The sequence below is a fragment of the Balaenoptera borealis genome (genome assembly GCF_965194805.1).
Source record: "Balaenoptera borealis genome assembly, chromosome: 9".
Classification (NCBI taxonomy): Eukaryota; Metazoa; Chordata; class Mammalia; order Artiodactyla; family Balaenopteridae; genus Balaenoptera; species Balaenoptera borealis.
In genome coordinates this window covers 32253584-32279333 of record NC_138873.1, presented here as the reverse complement: position 1 = coordinate 32279333, position 25750 = coordinate 32253584, and the positions used below count along the sequence as shown (strand labels likewise).

The 25750-nt window shown below is 39.0% G+C and overlaps 1 protein-coding gene across 16 annotated transcripts in view; it reads right to left on the bottom strand.

Annotated features, from left to right (window-relative positions):
• The window catches only part of LOC309635346 (uncharacterized protein), a 249456-nt gene that overhangs the window by 166659 nt on the left and 57047 nt on the right, over positions 1-25750 (bottom strand). For 15 of the 16 annotated variants that reach the window (XR_014248783.1, XR_014248784.1, XR_014248785.1 and 12 more), the window contains one exon: positions 28-57. Coding sequence is in view for 6 of the 16 variants with exons in the window: in XM_082406400.1 (XP_082262526.1) it covers positions 28-57 (30 nt within the window). In the remaining 10 variants the exon portion in view is untranslated. Of the gene's footprint in view, positions 1-27; positions 58-19756; positions 24660-25750 lie in introns of those variants that run through there. The other variant, XR_014248792.1, reaches the window with a different exon arrangement.

The following is a 25750-nucleotide window of genomic DNA, read 5'->3' as shown; positions in this document are numbered from 1 at the left end:
ACTTCAAATATATACAGTATGTCTTACCTTGAATGAATTATTTATCTTGCAGTGAAACTGAAAAAACATTTTAAAAAGAAATCAAGTCAGTACAGATGCCCAAAAGGCACATGAAAAGATGCTCAACATTGCTAATTATTAGGGAAATACAAATCAAAGCTACAATGAGATATCACCTCACACCAGTCAGAATGGCCATCATCAAAAAGTCTATAAATAATAAATGCTGGAGAGGGTATGGGGAAAAGGGAACCCTCCTACACTGTTGGTGGGAATGTAAATTAGTACAGGCACTGTGGAGAAAAGTATGGAGGTTCCTTAAAAAACTAAAATAGAGCTACCATATGATCCAGCAATCCCACCCCTGGGCATATATCCAGAGAAAACCATAATTCAAAAAGATACATGCACCCCAATGTTCATTGCAGCACTATTTACAATAGCCAAGACATGGAAGCAACCTAAATGTCCACTGACAGATGAATGGATAAAGAAGATGTGGCACATATAGACAATGGAATATTACTCGGCCATAAAAAAGAATAAAATAATGTCATTTGCAGTGACATGGATGAACCTAGAGATTATCATACTAAGTGAAATAAGTCAGACAGAAAAAGACAAATATCATATGATATTATTTATATGTGGAATCTAAAAAATGATACAAATGAACTTATTTACAAAACAGAAACAGATTCACAGACTTAGAAAACAAACTTAGGGTTACCAAAGGGGAAAGGTGAGGGAAGGGATAAAGTTAGGAAGTTGGGATTAACATATACACACTACTGTATATAAAATAGATAATCAACAAGGACCTACTGTATAGCACAGGGAACTCAACTCAATACTCTGTAATAATCTACATGGGGAAAGAATCTGAAAAAGACTAGATATATGTATATGTATAACTGAATCACTTTGCTGTACCCCTGAAACTAACACAACGTTGTAAATCAACTATACTCCAATATAATATAAAAATTAAACTTAAACAAAGAAATCAAGTCAAAATAAACTCCAACTGCCTCTAAAGTTAACCTTAATGTATATCAGGCTTCATTATGTCATTAAGATAGAAATAACGCAAGATGCTAATAAATAGGAAAACAGTAGCTTCCATGCTCTTTAATTAATGTATATTGTGTAATCTACAATTTTACTGTGGTTTGGTTCTTTTAGCCTCAAAAGGAAGCCAAGATGTTTTCTTCCTAACATTATAGGATTATAGGAAATAGAAATTTTTAAAAGTTGAAAAAATAATATGAATAAGATACACATATTTAAAGAAGAATTACTACTTTTAAATATAATGGGAAATTAAAACCACTTTTTAATTAAAATTTATATAATTTTTTATAATATAAATTTTAAAATTTATTAAAACGCCATTATATACAAAAAATAAGCATGTTTAAATGTTCAGCCTATTTTGCACCCTAAATATCTGTAGGGAGGCTAATTTCTCTTCTGCACCCAACAGAGGCCTGAAGATTTCTTCCCTGGAGAGGATTAAAAACATAAAGTTTTTGGTCTGGGGAACACCAGGTTCAGTTGAGGCAGCCCTGCTATAAGGAAACAGGAGGATTAAGTGACAGTTACGTGCGGAAGAGTTTACATACATTCAGCCTGAGACTACAGGAGAATTGTCCCAGTAATCTGGTTATCTGAAGAAAAAAACATTTAAGGATACAGACATCCAAGTTCCCAAAAGATTGTCCCAACCAGATCCTTCTACACTGAAGCCCAGAGTTAATAAGCCCTATATCCCTCTAGCATTCTACTGCCCTACTCTTAAATAGGAGTGGATTTGGAGGATGGCCTCAAATTAGGAAAATAGTGGCCAAAACAAATGGGTCAGTGGTGGGGCAGGGGGGAACCAGTTTGGAAAAAAGAGAGTCTAAAAAGAGTGAAAAAAATGAACCAAAAAAAGTTCACAAAGAAGGAATAATCCTAGTATAGTGTATGGGTCAACTGTCAACATCATCTGTGTTTACAATAATGTAAACACTGAATATGAATATAATCAAATTCTGTATATCCGTACTGGCAGGTGAGGAGATTTATGTGTTAGGAGGAAGAAAAGTCTTATCTTCCATAGAAAGTAGTTAATATATTATTCCTAAAATTTTTTAGATCCTATTTTTAATGTAAAGATTTGGAAATAAATGCCAAATTAATCAGTGAAAAGAAGTGAAAGAGTCTGTCTCTGAGGAGCAGGAAGTGGAAACCGAGATTGAAGGGCTGCTGGGTTTGGTTTAACAAACCTTATAGGACTATTTGACTCTCTTTGCTCTTTGCAGCATTTTTGACTTGGGCGCTATTTTTTAAAGTAAATTTAGAAAATTAATTAAATGAAAAAATTTGGTAGCAATAAAAGGAATGGGAAGAACCAAACTACTTCTAAATGGAGGAGCTACATTTGTACCTATTCCCTTACACAGGTTTGGATTTGCCTTTGGGATTAAAGTGTGACAGGGATGTGGCTGGTGTATCAGGCGCTAGGTTTTGAACACAATGTCTTTGAACACACGGTCATGCTAGTAGTCAAGGAACACCCATGGTAGCTTGGGAAGCACCACACACGTCTGTGTAGTTTGTTTTAATCAGGTTTGAGGTCCTGGAATACTATCAGTCAGCAGTGTCTCCAAACCACAGTGCAGTGAATTCTGTTTGAAGGGCTCTATAACACATATAAATCAGATACTGCTGACTTTGCCTAAGTCATCTAGGAATTATGTCTATATGATTCTCCAGACCTCAATACCTGAACTAATAACCCATAATGGAGTCGACCATGCAATAAAGGAGGGACAAAAGAAAGCAGACAAAATTTCAACTACCAAACACCTATCTAAGGGCTTTACATATTTTATCTCATTTAATCCTCACAGCAGTACTACTGAGTAGGTGTTTAAGATGAGGAAGTTGAGCAGTTAACTAAAGTCATGCAATTTAAAAAAAAAAAAAAGGTAAGCTAAGATTTGAGCTCTGTGTACCTGATTCTCACGTGTTCCTTCTACTAGCCTTGCATTCAGGGTCTATGGAGAATTAAATATAATGAATATTGGCAAGGACGGAATGCTTCTTGAGGTGATGCTTGGAGCCTTAAAAGTGAATTTCTCTGCACATTAGATCCTTTTATTTCTTCTGGGAAAATACTTCTTTGACAATGAGAAGGAAAATACTGAGTACTTACAGATCTTTGTTTTACACCTTGATCACCAGAAATATATTTAATTGTAAACAGAGATCAACCTCTACCAGAAAACATGCTCGTCAACTCCAAAATAAATTATCAAACCCTGCAGAGATCAGGGATTTGTATGACAAGTAAGACGGCTTTGCTAACAGTAATTCCTTGCTGATGGGTTAATCTCCCACTCTGACAGACTCAGAGGCCTTGTAGATTGAAAGGAAACAATAAATAATCTTTCCTGATGTTGGTAAAGGCTTTTCATTCTACTCAATTTACACACTTACGGGAAAGCAAGCTTTTGCTCTTATGTTGGTGAATAAAAGTGACGTTGAAATCTACATGTCATTTGAAATCTACATGTCTGTATCTGTGACATATAAACAGGGAAAATACAGACTTAGGCAGTTGGAGATGAGAGATTGAGAGAGAGAGAGAGAGAGAGAGAGAACCGAGCAAGAGACGGGAGTTGTTACTCAAGGTTCAGGATCTAGGAATTGTAGGTTATCACAATTATAAGGTTCATTGGAGGTCAGAACATGGACTGGTTTTACCATCAGAAAGCTTATAGAAAAGATCTTTGGCCTCTTAAAATCTGTAAAAGGACCATCCTGAAAGAAGGCACTCAGGTAGAGCAACCACGTCTCCTGCTCCCTCCTCCTGCTCCGACCCGCAACCCAGACTCCCAGTCATACCATGTTGGAGTCCAAACGATGCAACATTCTCTACTCTTACCCACCCCTGTGAGTCTTCTTACAGCCTCAGCTTTTATGCCCTCACTGCCACCCAACTAAAAGCCTCGGGCAGAAGTTCATTCTGGGCTTGGATAGCTCTAACTGCTAGCTATGTTGAGTCAGAAATCTTCCTGTAATAACCATTTACTTATCCTACTTGGCAGTCTAAGGTGTATTTCATATACCATGCAGACTGCAAGTATTTGAAGATATCACATACTTTTCTAGCTGCTTTGTATTATATTCATACGTAGATGAGATCTGGCAAGAAACATCTATACAGGCAGATTCTAGGATGAGTTAAGTGTGCCATGACCTAAAACGCAAGCAGTCTTTTCCTGATTAAAATTCAAAACAAACATCTGGCTCTAAAAGTTGTTATATAAAACACTGACCCTTAAAAGTATACGCCTTTAAGACTAGTTCAATTGACATTGATGTTTGGTTGACAATACCTTTACACTTCTTGTAAACCTTTTTATTCCTCCTACACAATTCATGCAGTCTGATTTTTGTGACAAAAACAATGCTTTGTCTTTCTAATCCTTTTCCTCCCCATATTAAGCCTTTTCAGCTATTTCTATCACCTTTCATTTCAGCCACTTCACAATCCTGATTGGTCATCCGAAAGTATTTCTTTAGTCCACTGGGCATAAACTTTAATTCAGGGTACTTAAAATAAGGGATAAAAGTTAAATAGGAGCTTAAATTCTCTTAGACCAGCAGTTCTAACCAGAAGCATGCTTCTGAATTTCTTGGGAAGCTTTGTGAAAATACACATGCCTAGATCACTTTCCTGGGGAGTCTGATCACGAGGTGGTCTGTGTATTCAGCAAAAGTTTCCCAAGTAATTCTAATACACACTCTTGGTTGAGAACCATTGTTTAATGTTGATTCTACCCTTTGTGGCTTCATTTATCATTTTTCTTGACTAAGGACAATTTGGGTGGTTTCACTTTGTGTCAGTCACTCATTGAACATTACAAGTCTGGCCCCACTACCTAAGAGTAAATGGGATTTCTAAGGAAGATAATATGGTAAGAGAAGAGTGGAGAGAGGAAGACCAAACTATGAAGAGCACACACACTTCGACTTAGGACAGGAAAACGGCTCATGGCAAGAATTGATTGTGTGGAGTGGTTAGGGTACAGGTAAGATCCCTGGAGTTTGAGAGTAGGCAATGGAAACACAGAGGCAGGTGAAGCCACAGTAAATCCACTCTTCCCTGGCCCCAGCTCAGGATGCCCACCGTGCCTGCTCCATTCTCCAGAGTACGCACATCTTCACCCACAAGCCAAAGGGAGCAAAGAACTTGAACCAAGCACCCCATTCTTCCCTCAGGTCCTTCAGACTCTCTTTTTAATCCTTTGAATACAAAAGAGCTGATCCCACCCTCTATCCATAAAGTAATCCATAGATTTTAAGTCTTGGTATGGTGCAGGTCTTTGAAATACAAAGGACAGTTTATGATTACACAAGATCCAAACCTAATTCTGCCTAAATCCAACATCTGTACTGTCAAGCCTGATATTACACTGTCTCTCCTTAAGAAAATTTGGTGATGAAACCAGGAAAATAGGTGAATAGTTTTAAAAAAAAAAAAGGTTCTGGAAGATAAGAATGGCACAGGCAAGGTTTGAAGCCAGAGAGCAGGAGGCCAACAGAGAGACCATGTGTTAGATTCTTACTTTTGTTGGTTCTTCTCTCCTCTTAGACTGAAAGATTTCTGGAGATTAGGATCTCTCTCACCACACCTGATATTATACCCTGCACATTTTAAATGCTAAATAAATGTCTTCAGATGGTTGAGGGTCTCAAACTGTGATCTCTTTAGAGGCCCACGGTTCAACAGGATATGAGAACTCTAGGGCTAAAAGTGATGAAAGGGTGGCAAGCATAGGACAGCGTGGTGAAAGACTGTGTGAAGAAGCTCAGTAATTATAACCTGGCATCAAAGGCATTGTGGTGGGTAAGACAGAGGCAAAGACTGGAAAATAGCTACATTCTTCACAGAGAACACATTGCACATGGCGACCATAGCGAGCACAGGAAAATTGTGGGTAATAGTTCCTGCTCTGTTCAGCTTCCTAGCTAGGCTAAGAATTCAGTGCATTGTTTTCTGCCACTTTAGCTATGTGCTATGGCCAGCTAGGAAGGGGGATAGGTAAGTATTGACCTGAATCAGAGAGGTTGTGTTGCAGCCATTCCCCTCAAATGCAATGAGCCTCCCATTGTGACAGTCTCTGTCTGGCATGACCTCATGTGGGAGACTACGGTACAGTCACAGGATGAGGCAGAGAGGTGAACAAAGGTAGAAAATAAAACTTCTGAGAGGGCTTCCCTGGTGGCGCAGTGGTTAAGAATCCGCCTGCCAATGCAGGGGACATGGGTTCGAGCCTTGGTCCAGGAAGATCCCACATGCCGCAGAGCAACTAAGCCCGTGCGCCTAGAGCCCATGCTCTGCAACAAGAGAAGCCACCGCAATGAGAAGCCCGCACACCGCAACGAAGAGTAGCCCTCGCTCGACGCAACTAGAGAAAGCCCGAGCGCAGCAACGAAGACCCAACACAGCCAAAATAAATAAATAAAATAAGTAAATTTAAAAAAAAAAAAAAAAAAAACTTCTGAGAACTGAAAGGCACAAAGGCAGTAGTGACTGTAGCTTATCCACAGATGTTGAGTAGAAGTGATCCAGATGTTTCAGTACCTCTTTGCTCTACTGAACACCAAGTGATTGAACAAAACCGCCGTAACTTATTATAAATTCCTAGAACTTATCTGGTTTAAAAACCTTTAAGCAAATCTCAACACAACTTGAAAGGGCTCAAGGCACTGGGCTGAGTTTCCTGGTCCTTTGCTGGCTGCCTGCTGGCATTCTCAGATCATATACATTGTCTGCTAATGCATACCCTGGGAATTAGTTCAATGATTTTTATGAGTTCTATCTTTCAGGTATAAATTTCTTAATTTTTTAAATCCCAAATAGCATTAGATATATAGGAGTAAATTCCTTACCCTTTAATACTTTGGTTCATTTAACTGGTCTGTATGACTACCTGGAAGAAATGGACAAATTCTTAGAAAAGTACAACCTTCCAAGACTGAACCAGGAAGAAATAGAAAATATGAACAGACCAACCACAAGTAATGAAACTGAAACTGTGATTAAAAATCTTCCAACAAGCAGAAGTCCAGGACCAGATGGCTTCACAGGTGAATTCTATCAAACATTTAGAGAACAGCTAACACCCATTGTTCTCAAACTCTTCCAAAAAATTACAGAGGGAGGAACACTCCCAAACTCATTCTACAAGGCCACCATCACCCTGATACCAAAACCAGACAAAGGTATCACAAAAAAAGAAAATTACAGGCCAATATCACTGATGAACATAGACACAAAAATCCTCAACAGAATACTAGCAAACTAAATCCAACAACACATTAAAAAGATCATTTTTTAAAAGTCCAAAATTAATCAGTGTGGAAGTCTTGGGTGTATGAGTACTTCAAGGGTATATAGTATTTCAAGCTGATGAACTCATGCATCATAAGTGCATCTGCATGGCTTCTGAAGATGCTATGTGCTTTCTCCTCCCCGGAGACTCTCCTTTACCCTTTCAAATATGCTGAAGTCTTCTTTGTTACAATACCCTTTGTTCTAATGAAAAGAAGCTACTCACTCATTGGCTCAGGAGACCCTTTACTCACAATAGCTGGTATTGAACCTAGACACAGTGATGCTTATTTGGCAGTAGCCTGAATTTAAATAAAAAGAGAAATTAACCAAATCAAATCATGTTTGAGCTGCCAGTTTTCAAAAGATTGATATGACTATCTTTGTATTTAATTCTTGGCTTTAAGACATACAATTAAGGAGAGCTGGAATACATCTAAAAAGAGAGGTACCTAGGCCTTTATGATTGTAAACTGTACTTTGGAGTAGCGGTTCCTGCAAGTGAAAGGGCTCCTCTAGCCCCCAGTCTTTCTTCAAGGAAGATTGTCCTGCCAGAAGGATACACCAGCGCCACAATCCCTCCTGTACTTGGGGCTTTGTCCCAATCACTCCTTTTTACCTGCCTATGAGAAGTACGGCCTTCCTCTCCATGGCCCTTATTCTCTAAGACTATAGCGGTTACCTCTCATTGTTTCCTTATTCCTAAAACCTGCTTAAAGATGGGTGGACTAATTATTATCTCGATTGCATTATCTTGAATGGGGAGAGAATAATTTATAACTCTTGGAACTAAAACATTCTTATAATCAGTTCTTTCTAATCAGTATAGCTTTGCCAATAATTCATTTCAAAGCAATACTTTCTGGAAGAAAACAAATTCACGATGGTTCCCACTTCTAAAGTAACAATAATATTATTTGGGAAAATTTTATGTTGTTCTGATAGAGATATTCAGGAACAAGCATTGGCCAAGCATAAAAGGTAGAGGGGAATTTCAGGCAGAAGAAACAATAGACGCAGAGGTAAACAGGAGTTCAACAGTTTGCCATTAATAGGAAGCTAAAAGAAGTTTGAAATGGATGATGAAGTACCATAAAATATATACCTAAGAGTCATGAGAAAGAGGACAGAGAGGTAAGGCAAGGGCAAAATGATTTTTAAAAATCTGTTTTTTATGTTTAGGGGCTTAAATTTTATTCTAAAATTTGTAAGAGTTACTGAAAAATTTTACTCAATGGCTGACATGGTCAAAGTTTGAATTTTAGAACCGTTAGTCTGGCAGGGGTGAGAAGAGTGACTTGGAGGGCAACAGATTGGAGACAGAGAGACAAGTGTGACCTTGGGGAAGTTAATTGATCCCTCTGAGCCTCAGTTTCCACATCTGTGGAGTGGAGAGTAATAGAACCTATTTCATTTGTGGCATAAATGAAACGGCACACGTAAAGTATAATATGTCTGAGATTTGGGAAGCAATCAATAAAAGATTGTTATTATAAAGCTACCTAGACGGGGTTGGGGTGGAGGGTTGAGGTGGAGTTGGAAGGAGTTAGCAGGAAGGAAGGGAAAGGATTTATTTGTTTATTCATTTAAGAAACATTTCTTGAGTGTCTGTTCTGTGTTAGGCACAGTACGAAACAATGGAGTACACTTATTATCTGATAGAATAACCATTAATAATGCCAGACACGCCTTGTATCTTAGCCAAAGCTACTAAGCTACCAACTGCAAAGGAGCACTTGTATTGAAAATAGCATATGACTCACATTTTGAAGGTTTTTTTCTATTGTATAGTTAGAAATGAAGAAGAAACTCTAAAAATTATCCCTTCATTAATAAATTCTTTAATCCCATATTCTTTGTCAATCTCTTCTATCAGTGATTTCTTTGTAATATCTATTCACATTGTCTCTTTTGTGAGTGAGAATCAAAGATGAGCACTTGTGCAATGCCTGGAAACTTTGACACGCACGACATCAATTATTTCTTACACTGATTTGGCAGTTGAACAATAAAAGTGAAATGTACCCTTTAGATGAAAATTTGCTCTGCATTTTATGTAGACAGTTCAATATTATATCCTTATTTTTTCTAGATCCACAAAGTAAACAGATTTTTTTTATGCCATAGACTATACAGATCTTTGTCCTGTAAAACTTTTGTTCTAAACAACTAAGATCCAGAATTGAATAAAAGGTTTTTACAATGTTGTATATTGTTGTATTATTAAAACATATTTCAAGAAAGCTAAGATAGTATCCGTATGAGATGAAATGAAATAAACCTACAAGGTTACTATATATTTATACATAAACTTTACCTAAGGATATTTATAAATCCACAAAGTAATAACACAGGTATGTTACCTTTACTGACTTCTTAATGTTAGTTTTTAAACAAGGCAGTTGAATCTTTTTTGACACTTGAATATCCTAAGAAAATTTTACTCTTTTTTTCTTCCAGAGATTTTTCTCACATCATTAGGTTTAAAGACTAAATCTACCCACCCCAAAGATTACCTAATTAATTTCCTCTAGTACTTTAAAGCAGAGTCATTGCTACCAAAATCAATCTCTACAGCCTCACAGTTTTCATTCTTCAAATGATTTTCCTCTTGCTACCTCTTTTTCTAATAACAGAATTCCTTCTACAGTATATCACTTCTTCCCCAGGGCTACTATTATCTCGTTTGTCAAAAACTCATGATGCTTAATGGAATAATTTGGTAAAGAAAAACCACATGACATCAAAACAGAAGTCAGTCCAACATCTTCCTAGACCAAGTATAGGAGGTCTATATTATAGACCTCCTATATCCAGAATAATATCCAGAATAATAAGCAATTTTAAATAATTACATTTAAAGGGTGCTGTTATTTATTAGACATTTACCAGAGGAGCAAAAATAACTAATACATATGAGCTATCAATAAATGTTTATGCATTTTTGAGCGGCTTTAACTAGAACTTACACGACTAAAAACTTTAGAAAAAAATAAATCCTTCCTGGGAAAAGTGTGCAACAGTTTGAATCATCAAAAAGAAGGTGGAAAAGATAAGGAACATTTGAGGATATAATCCTATGAGACAAAATACCATAGCCTTAATTTACCCATCTCCGTTTAAGTCTCTCTTCAGAACTTTAAAGAGGATTAAATTTATTTTTGTTCAAAAAGAGATTTTAAAACATTTTTAACTTTCAGAAATATCTTAATCATTCCTAGTGTTTCTTACAAAGAATTAATTAAGAAATGCAGCCTGTATAAGCCTTCCATTATATTTATAGGTTACCGTTATTAAATATAGAGATACCAACTCTTCATAATATGTAGTAGAAGGCTGTGATCATCTTAATCAACATGCTTGTTTAGAAGTAAAATTTTAAAAGCAGTGTATAAATGTGTCCCAATTTAAATTTGGTCTAGTTTCAATGTTCATTTTGGTAGTTTTAAACAAAAGTTCATACTAAAAGAAAAGTAAGATTTTTACAAATGTAAGAACCTGTTTGGGAACATTTCTTTTTAGCTACATTGTCTAGGAATAGATTTGCATGCAAATATGTTTAACTAAACTTGAACTATAGAATGGAGGGAATATAAGTTGGGGAGAAAAAAAGTACGCAAAATGCCTATAGACATGTAAAAGTAATCCTATTTAGTTAGAAATACCTACACTGTAACATCAATTATGGTACCAGCTAAGTCCTTCCTTCTTTTAAAATGAGAAGGAACAGATATTTCAGTAGATGAAATAGCACACATACTAAAAGGAGGCTAAATTTATGCAGCAACCTGCTTTATTCCTTAAAATTCTATCTTGAAGACACAGAGTTGTTTTTTAATAACTCTAGAACAGTGGTGTTTGGGGAGCTTAGTCTGAAGGAAAGTAACAAGAGTAAAGAATACATATGTGTGTGTGTGTATACACACACATACGTTTACACATATACATATTTTTACATTATATATTAAAATTGTTAGAAGTATATATATGTGTGTATACACACACACACACACACACACACACACACACACACACACACACACACTTGTAGAGTCAGGGTAGGGCAGGACATTTAAGAGATAGAGAATTTAATTTTTCCAGGAGAAAAAAAAAAAAAGATATTAAGGTTGCGTCTTTAAGTTACATCAGCATACATCAGCATGTGTTGTCAGTGGTGTGATGGCTCTCAAAAAGATATGCCTTAATCCCTGGGAACTGTGACTGTGACTTTATTTGGAAAAAGGGTCTTTGCAGATGTAATTAAGGATCTTGAGATGAAGAGATCATCCCGAATTACCCAGGTGAGCTCGAAATCCAGTGGCAAGTGTTTTCCTAAAAGACACACAGAGGAGAATACAGTCACAGAGGAGAGGACCATATGAAGGCAGAGGCAGAGATAAGAGTGATGAAGCCGCAAGCCAACGAAAGCTGACAGCTACCAGGAGCTGGAAGAGCCAAGGAATAGAATTTAGAATCTAGAGCTTCAGGCAGGAGAACAGCCCTGCTAACACCTTGTTATTGGACTTCTGTCCTCCAGAACTGTGAGAGAATAAATGTCTGTTGTGTTTTTTTTTTTTTTTTAAATCTAATATTTTAGCTTTTTTTTTTTTTTTTTGAAGTATTTGTTTATTTATTTATTTATGGCTGTGTTGGCTCTTCGTTTCTGTGCGAGGGCTTTCCCCAGTTGCGGCAAGCGGGGGCCACTCCTCATCGCGGTGCGCGAGCCTCCCACCGTCGCGGCCTCCCTCGCCGCGGAGCACAGGCTCCAGACGCGCAGGCTCAGTAACTGTGGCTCACGGGCCCAGCCGCTCCGCGGCACGTGGGATCCTCCCAGACCAGGGCTCGAACCCGCGTCCCCTGAACTGGCAGGCGGACCCCCAACCACTGTGCCACCAGGGAAGCCCATGTCTGTTGTTTTTAAGCCACCCCATTTGTGGTAATTTGCTATAGAGGCCACAGGAAACTAATACAATATGTATATGTATTGTGTGTGTGTATGTATACATATACATATATATGTAAATATATAAATACATACATTCATATGCGTACGCTCATGTACTAAGACACTACTAGTACACCTACATACATACCACGCCACATATCACATGAGAGTCTATGAAGTGAGGTGAAGTTACCTGTGCCATACCATGTCTTAAAGCTAAATTTAGCCTCTGCTAGCCGTAGAATACAGTTGATGTGCCGAGGACCATGCTAAGTCCTTCAGAAGGAACAGTGACCTTCTCTACTCAAGGAACATCCCGGGGGTGAACACACACAAGTAACCCCTTTAAATGCATTACGATGACACTTGAGAAGCTTGCATGTTGGGAGGCTGAAGAGCTGCTAAATTTCAGTGTAGGAGGGGCAGGAGTGGAGATCACAGAAAGTTTTCCAGAGGAAGAAACTTCTAAGTTTAGTGAAGCCAGAAAGGTGAGTCAGCGTGGTGGTGGTAGCAGCAGAATGGCAGGGTGGGGGTGGGGGTGGGGGGAACCTAGGGGAAGGACAGGGAGGAGGAGGGTTCAGGCTGAGGGAACAAAATGTGTATGAAAGAAGTTCTGTAAGGCTGCAGTGGGAAAGAGGCAAGAGATGAGACGGAGGGCGTAGGCAGAGACCAGAGAATGGAGTCTTGTAAGTTATTCTAAGGAGTTTATGCTTTACCATGAGGGCACTGGGGGCCACTGGAGGGTTTTAAGCTGGAGAAGGACATAGAACATTTAGAAAAATCACCATCTGTAGTGTGAACTAATGTTGGGAAAAGTTGGAGCCAGAGATACTTTTTTATCCGGCTACTGCAGCAGCCTAGGCAAAAGATGATGGTGTTGTGGATGAGAGGACCAATACAGGGATGAACAGGCAATTGGCACTTGGGTGAATATGGGTTAGAAGAATAGAACAGAGATACCTGGGTGTCTAACCTGAGTAATTGGGTGGGTAGTGGGGTCATTTCCAAAACCTGGCATGAAAGCCAAGGGGCAGATGTTGGAGGAGGAGATGAGTTCAGAGCTAAAATGTGTGAGGGCCACCCCAATGGAGATTCCAAGCCAACTGGATATGTGGGATGGGAACTCAGACTACAGATTATCTGAGTTAGAAATACAGACTCAGGAGTCATTAACACACAGATGATTGTGGAAGATATAGGAACAATTGCAAGACCCCAGGTGAGCAGGTGCAGTAAGAATTTGAAGGCACACAGGACAGAACTCTCAGGAATACCATGTTGTAGAGATAGAGGAAGAGGAAGCCTCAAAGGTGACAGAGGAGGAGCTAAAGAAAGAGTAGAAAAAACACACAAGCATAGGTTGCAGAGACCCAGAGGCAACAGTATTTTATGAAGATGGGAGTGGCCAGCAATGGTAAATGCCCCAGATAGTGTTATAATAACTCAGAATTTTCAAGTGCATTTATCAATAAGGAGGTGATTGGTGACCTTAATGAGACACATTACAAACAGAGCCGAGGAAACAAAAGCTGGATTTCAGTAGCTTGAGATGTGGTGGGTGGAAAGGTAAAATGGTGGCGGTAGCAGCAAACGTGGTCAGTTCTTATAAGAGATTTAGCTGTGAAGGGAAGGAAACAGAAAATGGGGCATCTGAAAATTTGCTTTCTTTTTAGGATGGAAGAGGTTTGAGATGCCGATGGTCAGAGCCATCTTTATTTTTATTTATTTATTTTTCGCTTATATGTGGAATCTTTTGTTTTTTTAACATGAGCCATCTTTATTTTTTTAATCTATATATCTGGCATTCATATAGATTTTAGAATGTTAGAATAATTCTAAAATTGAAAGGAATCTTAAAGGTAAATTAAATTCTTGCCCAATAGACGCACTCTTCCTATAAAGGCCTCTTTAGAAGATCATCCAGACTCTGCTTGGACACTTTCTGTGGTAGGGAACTCACTACTTCGTAAAGGCTCTGGTTTCATTGCTGGACAGCTCCGCCGCTTAAAAAGTACCTTCTTAAAATGACACAGATATGCTTTGCTCTGATATGGAGAACACTTAATTCCAGTTCTGTCCTCTTGGCACCATGTGTAAATATAACTATTGCATGTCCTTAGTTTTTCCAGTCTGTCAACCCTCCCCATCACCCTGGTTGGTCTCCTCTGGGTGAATTCTACTTTATAAATTTCTACTTTAAAGAGTAGTGCATCCAATTAAATAATTAAAAGCAACTTTTCAACTGCCACCTTGTCGATGTTGAATACATCAGGACTGTACTGCCTATGATCTGAGTTTCTGTTAACACAGCGTGAGTCTGTTGTCAAATAAACAGTTAAAAAAAAAAAAAAAACAAGCTACACTTTGCCCCTTATCCTGTCAGTCATGATACTGCATTCACTGATTCTCCTGCAAAGGAACATTCGGATGATCCTCTTGAGAGAGCTGATTGCCATCCTCACAATGACCTTGCTATCATCTTTTCAAAAATGCCATAGCCAAGCTGGCTTTTAATAGCATCCTTATCATGACACTAAGTGGTCAACTAGGCCACCCAAATAGTGCTTCGAAAGGACCAAAGCCTAATCTTTTCTTTTTCATGGATACCTGTACCCTCAGTGTTATTGCACAGAAGGTCAAGGATCACCTAACCTGTCATTAAAATACAGTGCCAGGCAATAAATATTTTTCAATGTGCTTTCCATTAAATACTTTATGACCTTTTTGTAGAAATAAAATAAAGCTTTTCAGTACAGTGGCTTTCTTAGAATTTAAATGTTAAGGCCTTTTGAGTTAAGCACCATTTTCCCAGGAAAGCATCATGATGCGTAATGGAAAGTACCTATAGTAAATTCTGTGGAAACTTGCATGTTCTTCAGGAGCCCATATATTTGATCATTTTGATTTTTCATTCTTTTATTTATTCAGCAAATATGTAATGAGTGCCTCCATGTGCCGAGTACTGTGCTAAGTCCCGGGGAGAGAGCAATCAACCAAATCCATGAGATTGCTGCCCTCAGAGGGTGTACATCCTATGGAGACATGAGCATTATTACCCAAGTTAACACGCAAAGAGCGCTGTTTTAGGAACTAGGATGGAGCAGGGTGATGCCTAATTTAGTTTGAAGAGTCAGAAAAGTGACTTTATGCTGAAAAGGATGAGTAGGTGTTTGGGTTTTTTTCTTGTTGTTTATTTGTTTGTTTCCAGAGAAAGTGGGGGAAGAACACTCCAGGCAGAAAGAACATAAAAACGTTCTACGTGAAGTTCCCAGAACTGTTTTTTGGTTGTTGTCATTTTGTTTTGTTTTTTTGTTTGTGTTCCTTCCAGTTTTAGTGAGATATAATTGACATACAGCACTGATGTACAGCATAATGATTTGACTTCCATACATCATGAAATGATTACCACAGTAAGTTTAGTGAACATCTGTTATCTCGTGTAGATACAAAATTAAAGAATTAGAAAACATTTTTTTCTTGTGAAGAGAAACAGGATTTACTCTCTTAACTTTTATATATAGCATACAGCAGTATTAATTACATTTGTCATGTTGTAGATTACATCCCTAATACTTATTTATCTTGTAACTAGAAGTTTGTACCTTTTGACCACCTTCATCTGATTCTTTCTTCCCCCATCCCCACCTCTGATAACCGTAAATCTCACCTCTTTTTCTATGAATTTGTTTGTTTGAAGTTCCTGGAGCCGTTTTAAGCCTTAATTTTTCCCTGTGGCATAAAGACGACTGAGACACCATGGTTTGATCTGTGCAAGTGTGAGACATATCTATAAATTAGTTAGTGAATAAATTTTGCAGGTGTTAAAAAATAGATTCTTTGGCATGCAAATAAACCCAGCCTCCTCAATCATATGTATAAAAGGAGGACATTTTCTGAAGATGCCAGCTCTTTCAAGGACGATATCAATATTTTTTCATCTGCTAGGAACTGGCACTGTTTTTTTCCGTTCAGGCTTACTTCGTTAAACAGCAGGAAATGCTCTGAGTCAGAGGTCCCCTCCAGGTTAGCGTTTGGGGGATCTTTTTCTAAAAAAATTCAGCATTATTGAGGTACAATGGACAAATAAAATTGTAAAATATTTAAAGTGTATGTTGTGGTGGTTTGATATACACATACATTGTGAAAGAACTCCCTTCATCTAGTTAATTAACATATCCATCACTTCACATATTTCTATATATGTATACACACACACACACACACACACACACACACACATATATATATGGTGAGGACATTTAAGTTCTACTCTCTTTGACAATTTCAATTATACAACACAGTTGTCAACTATATTCACCATGTTTTACATTAGATCCTCAGACCTTATCATCAAAAAGACATGAGATAAGTGTCAGCAAGGATGTGGAGAAAAGGGAACTCTTTTTTGGTGGGAATGTAAACTGGTGCAGCCACTGCGGAAGACAATATGGAGGTTCCTCAAAAAATTAGAAATATGGGAATTCCCTGGCGGTCCAGTGGTTAGAACTTGGTGCTATCACTGCCGTGGGCCGGGGTTCGATCCCTGGTAAGGGAACTAAGATCCTGTAAGCCACATGGCACAGCCAAAAAAAAAAAAAAAAATTAGAAAGAGAACTACCATAAAATCCAGCACTCCCTCTTCTGGGTATATATCCCCCCCCAAAAAAGAAATGAAAACAGAATATCAAAGAGATATCTGTACTTCCCCTTTCATTGCACCATTATTCACAATAGCCAAGATATGGAAATAATCTAAGCATCCATCAATGGATGCATGGATAAAGAAGATGTGATGTATATACACAGTGTAATATTCAGCCATGAGAAAGAAGGAAACCTTCCTGTTTGTGACAACATGGAAGGACATTAAGGGCATTATGCTAAGTGAAATAAGCCAGAGAGACAAAGACAAATAGTGCATGGTATCATTTATATATGGAATCTAAAAAGCAAAACAAAACTTAAACTTATAGAAACAGAGAGTAGAAAAATGGTTGTCAGGGACTATAGCATGGGGGAAATGGGAAAGATTAGTAAAAGGGTACCAACTTTCAGCTTTAAGGTGGGAGATACTTAAAGATGCCTTAGAATTTGTGAGCAGTCAAAACAGAATTAATAATATTTGCAGTTTTTCTAAGGAAATACGTCCATTGTATTTTCAATCCCTCTTTCATTGGTGGTTAAGCTTATGCTGAGCTATATACATCCCATTCTGTCAATATGAAAGATAGAGATTTTTGAGGAAGACAATAAAAATGGAAAGCTGATTTCATTAAAAAAAAAAAACAAACAAAACTGAGGGAAGTTTCCCATCTGTATTTTCATTGTTAATTTCATGTACAAGCACCACTCTACTTCAAATAATACCTGATGGCTGATCTTTCAGAGAGCATCTCAGGAAAGATTCACTGAATAGACATTCTCTGGCCAAAGTCTGAATAGTTTGAGATCTGTCTTCAAGACCCACCAATGTGAAGTGGTATCACAGGGCTAGGGTGACTAGTTGTCTCAGTTTTCCCAGGACACTTCCGGTTTTAGCATAAGGAGTCCTATGTGCTAGGAAACCCCTCAGTCCTGGACAACCTGGGACAGTTGGTCACTCAGACTGTACTCAGACATGCCAAAATAGACATGGTATTCTTCACAGAAAGTAATTAAAAGTAACTAAAGACATGTTGACTATTTGCAGGGGCAGGGTAAGTAGGTTAATTAAAAGGGAAGTTTTTAAGAGAAGAGATTTGCAAGAGAGCCTCAAGGATGCATTGTACAACATGGGGAATATAGCCAATATTTTGTAATAACTGTAAATGGAAAGTAACCTTTCAAAATTGTATTAAAATTTTTTAAATTTTTTAAAAAGAGAAGAGATTTATATAAAACTGGCATTCATAGGCCATGAAGACCCCAGTACCGTGGGACAACTTGGGAAGTAAAGCGTGTGTGCACACACACACACACACACACACACACACACACACCCCCTTACCTCCACCCCATCCTATGGACAGTTATGCTGCCTGTGACCAAAATCCTGCAGGGCTGCTATTGATGATTGTGTAAATTAGTTGGGAACTTTTTCAACAAGGAAATTTTAGCTAAGACTTTTAGCCAAATTTGGGAGGTGGAATTAACCTTCTCACCTCTTTGTGTAGCATACCTGAATAAAACAAAGCTGTTTCATACATCAGTTTTAGCTGGTAATGTTACATGCTCATTGTGTCAAAAGCCATAAAGCCTCTGAACATACATCAGAATCTGAGTGTTAGGTTTTGCTTCCCTGCAGTCCTGGGTTTCGGGGACCTTTTGGGGGATACATTCATATATTACTCTAATGAGTGGCTGTGAAACAGCTGCCTTCCTTGTCCTGCCTTCGGGAGATGACTATGCTCTAAGTTCTAGGCCAAGAATGCTCTGGATGTCCTGATGGAGCGCTTTGCCAAGGCAGCCATTCGCTCTGTCAGCTCACGTGAACACAAACCTTCAGATTGAGAGTCTGACCAGCTTATCTGTACGGAGAAGTGGTTGGGAAAAGGTAAAAGTGATTAGTAGAAAATGTCTGCTAAAATGAGATATTTTAATTGGGTCACTGAGCTTAGATAATAACCAGAAGTGGGTTCTTTTCTTTATAGACAGATGAATATGACAGAACAAATATGGTGATGCCAGTATGGTTTTAGGTTTCAGCTTTCAGGGTGAAGCAACATCATCATTCCAAGGGGCAGTTGACCTTGATTTTCTGTAATCTACACACTTCCCCTTGTTCTTTCTTCTGTCTTCCCTAGGGACATATTGTGGCTTACCTAGTGACATATTGTGGTTTACCTAGTGATGGAATGAACCAGACTGGAGAAGGTTGGAGCTAGGAGTCTAGTGAGACGCAAATGAGCAAGCAAAGGGCAGGCACAAGCCCATGAGACCAATATCTGGAGTGGGTGATTCAAAGGACAGGTTGATAGGGACCTGAATTTATAGGTAAGTCCCAAACTAGAAGGTCCAGCTATAAGAAATGTTCAGGAGGTATAAGGGAGATAACACACGTGGGCAGGATGTGTAATCTATGAGCTCTTAAGGAAGAGGAAATAGATGAAGGTGCTGGAAGGCAGGTGGTTGGCATTGGAATCCAGTCATGAAGAATCCAGCATTCATTGGCAGGAAATCCAGATAAACACAGTCACCAGGCAACCAGGTTGGAATTCTATCTCAAAGTGGTAAGGAAAGAGATCAGTTACTAGGAAACCAGTGTACCTAATTCAGAGAGGGATCTGCTTTCTCCAATGGAACAGCAGAGATTATGTACTCTACTCTCATTTCTATGTTGTATGGCCAAGGAAGAAGGCGTTTAAACCAAAATCCTTGACATGAAAAAAAAAAAAAAACCCATAAGGGCCTCCTCGTAAAAAAATTCATTAAGAAAACAAATCAGGGGCTTCCCTGGTGGCGCAGTGGTTGAGAATCTGCCTGCCAATGCAGGGGACACGGGTTCGAGCCCTGGTCTGGGAAGATCCCACATGCCGCGGAGCAACTGGGCCCGTGAGCCACAATTACTGAGTCTGCGCGTCTGGGGCCTGTGGTCCAAAACAAGAGAGGCCGCGATAGTGAGAGGCCCACGCACCGCGATGAAGAGTGGCCCCCTCCTGCCACAACTAGAGAAAGCCCTCGCACAGAAATGAGGACCCAACACAGCCATAAATAAATAAATTTAAAAAAAAAGAAAACATCGATTTATTAGCTCTCCTTGTTTAGCTAATTGTATGAATCAAATGTTTAATTGGTACACATTGTAAACTTTCAAAAGAGTTAAGAAATACAACCCTTTATCCCTGAGTAGCAGCTATTCATTATGAAAATGGCCTCACCTCTAATTGGTTGTCATGCCTTGGCTGCTGAGATGCAGAGCTCTACACCATGCAATTTTGATCTGGGGTCTATATAATCAGTCCTCCTGGTTGTCAAAGCAAAATCTCCAGAGATTTATTCCAGCAATCTAAGAAATATGAAAGTCCTATAGCACATAATTGAATATTTTATAGAAAGTTCTCTCTGGATTTTTTTCACATGTACTCACTGTCCAACTGAAACTCATTTGCAGGTTATAATTACAAAACTAAGAGCAAAATTCAATAGTGGAATAAAGAAAGAGAAGTTCATTGTAAATCCATAGTTGAGGTGTTGAATATATATGTACCTTATAGAGCAAGGAAATGCAGTTTTCCCCTTGTACCTTGTTTTTAATTATCTACAACAGTTCCCAGCCTTACTTTTGGTCAATAATTTTAAACATTCATATTCTTTAATGGCTAAATATTTTAGCTCTATGATGTATATATAGTACTAGAGAGAAAGAACTATTAGTTATAATAAATGCCACCACTTTGGGTTTTCCTCTCAATTTCACTCTATGCCAGCGGCTCTTGAACTTTGATCTCCGGACCAGAAACAACAGCATCACCCGGGAACTGCTTAGAAAAACGAATCTGGGGTCCAGCCCCAGACCTACAACCAAAAACTCTGGAAGCAGGGCTAAGCAATCTGTTTACCAAGCCCTCCAGGTCCAGGCGATTCAATGGACATTTAAGTTTGAGAACCACCACTCTCTACCAGGTGGGCGGCTTCCAAATCTACATCTGTTCCCAAATACCAGAGGAGTGGAGACTTAGAGAGACGGCACAACCCAAAAACACATCGAAAACCAAGTGTTTCATCTCCTTGGCATATTGGTTCCTCTTTTCGTATTTTCTACCTTAGCTAATTAGATCTGCCCCGTTACCCAGTTTATTAGTCATCGATTGGTACGTAACAGATTCCCCAACCTTAGCAGCTGGAGACAACAAACACTTATTCTCCAACACAATTTCTGAGGGTCACGATTCTGGAAATGGCTTAACTTCATGGTTCAGGCTCAGGATCTCTCAGAGCTTGTGGTCAAGCTGGGGTCATAGCCATATGAAGGCTCATTTGGGTTGGAGATATGACTTCAAAGCTCACTCACACAGCTATTGTCAAAAGGCCTCAGTTCCTCAGCATGTGGCTTTATCCATAGGGCTGCTCACTAGAAGTCAGCTGCTTTCTCAGAGCAAATATCTGAGAACGAGCAACCAAGACAGAAGTCACAGTGACTTTATAACCGAATACTGAAAGTCACACACCATTACTTCTGCCATATTGTATTGGCCAAAGAGACCAGCCCTGGTGCAGTCTGATAGGGGACTACACAAACATGGGAATGCCAGGAGGTATGGACCATGGGGAGTCATCCTGAAGCCTGGATACCACAACCACAAGAAACACCAGGATATTTTCAACTCTCTTACTCTTACTGCCATATACAACCCATAGCCAAGACTCATCAATTATACATTCAATATCTGCCATGCCTATCTTCTTCTTTAGAGTCCAGTTACCCCTGCCCTATTTTCCTTTTCTTGCCATCTTGCCTCAAGTCTGTAGCCTCTAGAAATTCCCTTTCACGGCTGGGTAACATTTCTAAAATATGTCACATCTGCTCAAAAACCTTCAAAACCTCTCTGTTGCTTATGGAATAAAGTATATAATACTTAACATGGCATTTAAAATCCCCATCCTTTAACTTTAATTCATCTTCCCAAACCCATTTCCCACTCTGACTCTCCATCATCCTGTCCTCCTGCCAATGATTGCATAGCACCCCTAAGTTTCTATTCCTGGAAGAGCTCCTTTGCTGTGATTCTATTCACCTAGAATATACTCCTTCCAAAACCCAGACCAAATGCTATCTTTCCTGGTACCCTGGTCAGAATGGACTGTGTTCTTCCCGTACTATTTCATTATACTTTAAATACAGAATTAGTTGCAATTGTAATTAGTTTTTTAGGAGTCTCTATCTCACAAATAGATTTTAATCACACCAGGGTTAGGTGTTTTATTTTAGTCATCTTTGTAATTATCAATAAAATACAATACAATATCAAGGTCTGCTGAATTATAACATACAGTTTCAACAGGCCTTTGCATATGGGAAATGATTCACTCTATTCTCAAAAATGCAAAGGGGAGATATTAAGTATGACTTTGAAATAATCATGACTGTTCCTCTGAAAAGTAATCCTTCCTACAAGCTTCCAACTGGAAAAACTGCCTATCGTGTCCAGGCCATATTACCATTTGAAAGACTTTTCCTAAGGACCAATGGAAGAGTCTCTTTCTATGCAACATGGAAACCAGAGTTGTGTGTGGAGATAGGAGTGGTGAGTGGTTTATGGACAGGCTAAATAGGGTGATAGGTGCTCCTAAAGGGTTTTTATCAAGGGGAGTACCAGATCAGATTGCATTTGGGGGCATAAACTCTGGGAGAATCAATTGCAGACTGCCCAGCTGAACTGGAGGGGGACAGGAGACTAGAGAACTAGTCATGAGGGTGGTACAGGAGTCAAACCAGGGGGTGATGGTGGTAGATTTGTCAATGGTGATAGCAGAAGAGATGGAGAGAAGAGAGTCACTTAAGGGGTAGAACTTGCCAGACTTGCTGATTGATTAAATGATTGATTGATTGTGAGGAGACAGAGATGAAGGTCTAGAATGACATCCAGATGTGGTTTCGTACCTGTGAATCTGGCCTTATGTAGCATCACTCAGTGGGAAAAACACCTCAGAGCATTACCTTTATGCAATATGGCACCCCCAGCATCATGTTATATATGGAAGACAACTCATTCTGGAGGAGGCCACAGGAGATATCAGGAAATTACACTGACCATTTTCACAAATGAATAGGCTAAAAATTAGATTCTTACAGCAACTGACTAAAGGGAATGCTATTAAACTCTCAGGCAAGAGCTCGCCATGGTTTTTATGAATTACCATGATTTGTCTTTCCTGGGGAAGGATCCGAGTAAGAATCTTTTTTGCCGCTTCTTGGGAGGTCCTGAAGGATCACATAACTAGAGCATTAGAGCATAAAGAATGATTCATAGTAATAGCATCCAGATTTGATTGAACATCTACACACAAAGTGTACATTCTTGATATCTTATTATCAAGCCTGTGATGTGGTTTTACTAAATCAACTTGATTTTTCTGGTTTGTATTATGAAAGTCCTTTTCATGTGAGTTTAGGGGTTTAGGGATTGTAGAGATCCAGAATATAGCTACCTACATATGAAACAGAATCTTTCTAACTAAACGTGGTCAACTGACACCAATTATGACAGCCTCACACAGTAACACGCTTTATGTGTCATTAAGGAAATGGACTTCTTATATTACATATTACATTCGACAGCCAGTGGGGAAATAGCCAGTAAAATATAACATGTTTTGCACAGCTTTTTGAAACATTTGAATTTGAATACCTTTAGATGGAACAAGTATCTTTCAGCCCACAGTCACAAATATTCCTCATTTTTTCACCCCCTATCTCACTTTTTTCTTTTATATTTCTACCTTGCTTCTGAGTTGGGAATTTTGAAAGAGAACAACTGCAAGGGCTGAAATGGATGTCCTTGAGTGTAGAGGTCACTGAGCCAATTTGAAAGGAGGCAGAAACATACGGGACAGCTACACTGCAATTTATGGGGATCGCATTGCCTGGGACCTGCGTTACCTGCCTGAAGCTGTGTCCATCCCTTGTCCTTCTGATTCCCTTCACTAGCTCTTAAGATAAAGTCTGAAATCCCACAGACAGCTTCCAAGGCCCTCTGTAGTCTGGCTCCTGCCCACCCTTCCGATTTCTGTCCTACCCCTCACTCTCCCTCCAGCTTTCCGATGTCCAGCCACAGAGCCTCATGGGGCCAGCAGCAGTGAAGGCTGTGGCATCCTACCGGCCCCTCCTCCAGGTCCGAGGTACTCTTCCCCAGCTCCCAGGGTGTGGCTTGCTAATGTCCACCGCTCTGTCTCATGCTGGGAATTGCCCTCTGCAGGCTCGCCTAAGGTCCCACCCTCCACCTTGGGGATGAAGGTCCACAGGGGGTGCAGGGGTTCAATCTGAGGCAGTTCAGAGGGGTCACCCCAGCTCCACAGCCTGCCTCACCTCCTTACAAGTGTGATTCCTGAGGGCACTCCCAATAAACAGCTGACCGCAAATCTCCATCCCAGAGTCTGTTTCCAGGGAACCCAATATAAGACACAAGCTCCACTCATACCTGCCCAGAAGTCTGGTCGCTATTCTTTCTTCTGTCTGGAACATTCTTTAGCCATCCTCCCCTCCCTCTTCCCCTGAGTGTCTCACCTACCCCTCTTTCTTAGCTCTGGGATCATTTCCCCAGTAATGCCTTTCCTGAAAGTCCATCTAATTCAGGTCCTGCTGTTACATACTTTCATGGAAACCAGTTCCCTTCAATCAGAGGACTTCTGTAAATCAGAAAGAGAAAGACAAATACCGTATGATATCACTTGTATGAGGAATCTAAAATATGACACAGATGAACTTATCTACGAAACAGAAACAGACTCACAGACATAGAGAACAGACGTGTGGTTACCAAGAAGGGGGGGTGGGGGTGGGGGAAGGATGGATTTGGAGTTTGGGATTAGCAGACGCAAACTATTATATATAGAATGGATAAACAACAAAGTCTTACTGTATAGCACAGGGAACTACATTCAATATCCTGTGATAAGCCATAATGGAAAAGAATATGAAAAAGAATATATATATGTATAATTGAATCACTTTATTGTACAGCAGTAATTAACACAACATTGTAAATTAACTATACTTGAATAAAATAAATTTTTTTAAAAATCAGAGGACTTCTGTTTACAATTATATGGGCATTAATTTGCATGTTTGATTCATGTCTCACCTACTCAACAGAAAACTCCATGTGAGTAGGGGCCCTGCTTGTTCTTGCTCACCATTGGCGTTCCAGTACAGAGCACTACATTTGGCTCAGATTCGGAATTCAACAAATACACATTAAATTAAGTAATTAATGATTTGGTGAATGAATGACCTCTGCCATCAGAGTTCTTTTCTGAATGGCAACCATGTGATAAACTGTGATCATAGTTTCTCTCAAGGTTACCTTGGAGATGGTTTTTTTAATCCGTTATGTCCAAGGCTAATCTTAGGAGGCTGAGCTTGAAAACAGGGGGGAAATGTTTCCCCTACCCCACCCCCAGTACTGTACTTCATGGTAGGAATTGCAAATGGTTAATGGACAATAATAAGGAAATAGTTCAGTATATAAATCAGTATCAGTATTTCATCATGGTCTTTTAAAGATTTTATAGTGAAATAGTGGGGAATTGATTTCTAAAATAAGGAGGACAAAAGCTCTCTTTGCATCTATATTCAGAGGTTTTTGTTCTAGAAATTATTTTTAGTGTTGGTAAATTATGCTAATTAAGACAACTAAGCTGAAAAGCAGTATATTTGGAATCAAGAAAACTTATTTTACTAATTTTTTTATTTCCCAAGTAGATTTAAAATTAGTTTT